Below are 4,418 nucleotides of genomic sequence, written 5' to 3'. Positions count from 1 at the left end.
GGGGTGCCCGTGCCCGCCGTGCCCGCCGCGCCCCTCGCCTTTGCTGTTAATATTGTTTCCCCGCTGTGCCGGGGGCTGTGCCTGTCCCGGGCGGGGGGCAGGGGTGGGGTGGGTGTTGTACAGCTCTGTCGCGATCGATCGTGAGGGCAGGTGGATCCTGCCCGGCCGAATACACCTGTGCTGGTGCTCCGCTGCCTCCCGCCTCCTTTCTCGGCCGTATCGCCACCTTGTCCCAGCCCTGTCCTTGTCCCCAGCCCTGTCCCCGGGGGACGCTGCTCTGCCAGCCTCTGCCTGAGGGCACGGTGCCCCTGAGCATCCTCCTGCCTCTCAGCACTGGGTCTGATCGACGGTGGGGGAAATCCTGGGAAGATCCCAGCCGTGATCCTGGAGGATCCTGATCCCAGGAGATCCCAGCCCTGCCTCTGGAGGGATCCCAGACCAGCTCCTGGGGCGATCCCAGCTCTGATCTTGGGGGAATCCTAGTCCTGCTCGAAGAGATTCCAGTCCTGCCTCTGGAGGGATCTCAGCCCAGCTCCCTGGCTCATCCCAGCCCTGCTCTTGGGCTATTCCTGGACCTGCTCCCCTGAAGGCAGTTTCCAGGGAGCTCCCGGTCCTGCTTTCTCGGGGATTCCAGCCGCACTCCCAGGCTGCTCCAAGCGCTGATCCCGGGCAGCTTCAGGGCGGACCCCGCAGGGAAGGAGGACCCCGCAGGGAAGGAGGACCCCGCAGGGAAGGTGGACCCCACCTCTTCCAGCTGCCATCGCCGCTTTAACGCCGCTCCGCCCGCGCAGTCCCGGAGGCTTCTACGGGCGGGGCTTATGCCGTCTCTATCCAATGGGCGTGCGCATTGCTGGTGACGTCACGAGCCGGGTCCCGCGGGGGCGGAAGCGGGGTGATGGCGGCGTATCCGGGGCAGGTGGGGCCGGGGGTCGGGACTGGGGCGGCAGGGGCCGTGGAGGAGGGGCCGGGGTGAGGAGCGCGGAGTGGGGCGGGGCGGCTCGATACCGGTTCCGGCCGCACACAAGAGCTCTGTCCCCTCCATAGGGTTTCCCCGGCGCAGGACAGGCCCCCGGCGCGCCCCCGCCCGGCGCTTATCCCGGAGCCTATCCCGGAGCTCCCTACGGCGGAGCGCCCTATGGACAGCCTGGGCCTTACGGCGGCCCCCAGCCTGGGCCCTACGGAGGAGCGGCTCCCGGAGGTGAGTAGGGTCGAGGGTCGAAAGGGTCTCTTCTGCGGGGGCTGCCTGGGCCCCTGGGTGGCCCCGGGGACTGAGTTGGAAAAGAACTTCCAACCGCCAAGCCAACACCACCAGGACCGTGTCCCAAAGTGCCACATCCACACAATCCTTGAACACCTTCAGGGTGTTCAATCCCCACCTGCCCCAGCCTCCTTTCAGGGAGTTGCAGAGAGCCAGAAGGTCTCTCCTCAGCCTCCTTTTCTCCAGGCTGAACACCCCCAGCTCCCTCAGCTGCTCCTCACCAGCCCTGTTTTCCAGACCCTTCCCCAGCTTCATTGCCCTTCTCTGGACATGTTTTACCTGGATCCCACCCTTGCCCTGGCCCCATGCCATGCTGGAGGGGTTGGCTTGGTGCCCCTCTCCCAGCCTGGATCAAGTCACCATGTGAAGGAGCTGACAGAGTCCTGGTCTGTCATTGTAGAATCCCAAGGAGGCTCCAGGAGGCCACAGCCCTGAGCACCAGCAATAAAACTTTACAGCCATGCATCCATCTCCTGGCACTGCCAGGTTTATGGGGCAGCAGCTCCATGGTTTGCACTCTGCTCCCAAGCTATGTGAGGGCTCTGATTTACTTCCCTGGCTGCATCCCAAGCCCTGGGCCTTGCTGAGCTCTCATCGCAGGATGGCATGGCTGTAAAAAGCTGCTTACAGCAGAAGTGCTGACTTGTCCCTGGGTGTTGGCTGTGTCCCTGTGAGCCATACAATCATGGAATTGTTTTGGTTGGGAAAGCCCTCTGAGATCATCCAACCATCAACCCAACACCACCTTGGCCATTAAACCATGTCCCAGAGTGCCATGGCCATGAGTTTCATGAACAAGGGGTGGTGACTCCACCACCTCCCTGGGCAGCCTGTGCCAATGCCTGACCACTCTTGCAGGAAAGAAATTGTTCCTCCTGTCCAACTAAACCTCCCCTGGTACAATTTCAGGTCATTTCCTCTCGTTCTATCACCTGCTGCTAGGGAGAAGAGCCCAACCCCCACCTGGCTTCAGCCTCCTTTCAGGGAGTTGCAGAGAGCAATGAGGTCTCTCCTCAGCCTCCTCTTCTCCAGGCTGAACACCCCCAGCTCCCTCAGCTGCTCCTCCCCAGCCCTGTTCTCCAGACCCTTCCCCAGCTCTGTTGCCCTTCTCTGGACCCCCTCTAGCCCCTCAATGTCCTTCTTGGAGTGAGGAGCCAGAACTGAACCCAGTACTTGAGGCATGGCTGAGCACCACTGCTGAGTACATTGGCACTGGGGATGTACCAGGCAGTGCCCTCTGCCCTGCAGAGCTGCTGATGGCTTCTCCCCACACAGGTAATGCTCCCCCGGGTGTGGACCCAGAGGCTTTCTCCTGGTTCCAGGCAGTGGATGCAGATCACAGTGGCTACATCTCTGTCAAGGAGCTGAAGCAGGCTCTGGTCAACTCCAACTGGTCAACATTCAACGATGAGACCTGCCTGCTGATGATAAGTGAGTCTGGGCTCTCCTTGCCCTCCTGCTGCCTTTTGTTGTGGGGTTGCTCAGTCTACAGAAGAGAAGGCTCCAGGGGGAAACCTTAGAGCTGCCTTCCAGTACCTGAAGGGAGCCTACAGGAAGGCTGCAGAGGGACTTTTCCTGAGGGTGTCTAGAGATAGGACAAGGGGGAATGGTTTGAAGCTGAGGGGGAGAGCAGGGTTAGACTGGAGCTGAGGAAGTTCTTCAGCAGGAGGGTGGTGAGACTCTGGCACAGGCTGCCCTGGGAGGCTGTAGCTGCTTCCTCCCTGGGGATGTTCAAGGCCAGGTTGGATGAGGCCTTGAGCATCCACATCACATTGAGAGGTGTCCCACTCCTCCCTGGTGTTTGCTGTTTCTCCCCAGACATGTTTGACAAGAGCAGGTCCGGGCGCATGGACATCTACAGCTTCTCAGCCTTGCTGCGCTTCCTCCAGCAGTGGAGGAGCCTCTTCCAGCAGTATGACAGGGACCAGTCAGGCTCCATCAGCTTCCACGAGCTCCAGCAAGGTGGGCAAAGAGCAGAGACCCCCCAGCCTGACCTTCCTGAGCTCCCTGGAAACCACACTCTGGCTCTGCTTGGTGTTTACTTCCAGCCCAGCCTGGTGATTCCTTCTGGAATCATCCCTGCAGCTGGGCTGAGTGTCTGTGAGCCCCTGGGTGCCTTCCATGCAGCTGTGGCTGCAGTCCCTGCCTGTCACTGTGCTGGGACACACTGGGCTGAGTGTCTGTGAGCCCCTGGGTGCCTTCCATGCAGCTGTGGCTGCAGTCCCTGCCTGTCACTGTGCTGGGACACACTGGGCTGAGTGTCTGTGAGCTCCTGGGTGCCTTCCACACAGCTGTGGCTGCAGTCCCTGCCTGTCACTGTGCTGGGACACACTGGGCTGAGTGTCTGTGAGCTCCTGGCTGCCTCCCACGCAGCCTTGGCTGCAGTCCACCCCTGTCACAGGGCTGGGGCACACTGGGCTGGCCAAACTGGGCTGGTGAGAGCCTTCCCTTGGGGTTGAGGAGCTGCAACAGGTCTGTGGCCTGAAGTTCCTTCCTTAAGGAAACCCAGAGTGCCCTTCCCCGCCACCACTCAATGGCCTGTGGCTAAAGCTTGTTGTTTTGGGAGGAACTTGGGTGTGTTTGTGCCTGGTGGAGGGGAAAAACGCCAGGAATTTCTGCCTTGGTTTGCTTCCTCCCTCCTGAGAGCCCTGCCCCTGCACACCCACCCGCAGGGAAGGGGTGGGAGGTGGGATCTGTGCCAGCCCACGGCAGGGGTGGTGGCGGGCGAGGGGGGCAGGGTTGCGCCGCTCCTCACCTCCAGTGTTTTCTCCCTCCCAGCTTTCACCCAGATGGGCTACACCCTGAGCCCCCAGTTCAGCCAGCTGCTGCTGGCTCGGTACGGCCAGAGGTCCTCCAGCCCCAGCATCCAGCTGGACCGCTTCATCCACATCTGCACACAGCTGCAGAGCAGCACCGAGGCCTTCCGCGAGAAGGACGCAGGGCGGGTGGGCAGCGCCCGGCTGAGCTACGAGGACTTCCTCACCATGGTGGTGACTCGCATGATGTGACCCCTTCAGCTGAGGCCTGCCAGCTCTCTGGGCACCTCTCGGACCAGCCAACCCTCCTGTGGATGTGGCTGAGCCTCCTGGCCCCACCCCACCCTCACCCCCCGGGCTGGCTTTCCAGCCCGCTGTGCCCCAAGGGCCCTGCTGGCATTCCC

General features: G+C 62.0%; 1 protein-coding gene across 1 annotated transcript; it reads left to right on the top strand.

Moving 5' to 3' along the window:
* Positions 1 to 895: 895 nt before the first annotated feature.
* On the top strand, positions 896 to 4,339 carry PEF1 (penta-EF-hand domain containing 1). The gene is made up of 5 exons (XM_054395455.1): positions 896 to 916; positions 1,045 to 1,198; positions 2,534 to 2,689; positions 3,077 to 3,220; positions 4,037 to 4,339. Exons 1-5 carry the CDS (start codon positions 896 to 898, stop codon positions 4,264 to 4,266), a joined length of 705 nt encoding a protein of 234 aa, XP_054251430.1. The 3' UTR covers positions 4,267 to 4,339.
* Positions 4,340 to 4,418: the final 79 nt, after the last annotated feature.

The sequence above is a fragment of the Indicator indicator genome, chromosome 33, assembly GCF_027791375.1.
Source record: "Indicator indicator isolate 239-I01 chromosome 33, UM_Iind_1.1, whole genome shotgun sequence".
NCBI lineage: Eukaryota > Metazoa > Chordata > Aves > Piciformes > Indicatoridae > Indicator > Indicator indicator.
Note: the sequence above shows the minus strand (reverse complement) of the source record. Positions and strands in the feature narration are given on the sequence as shown.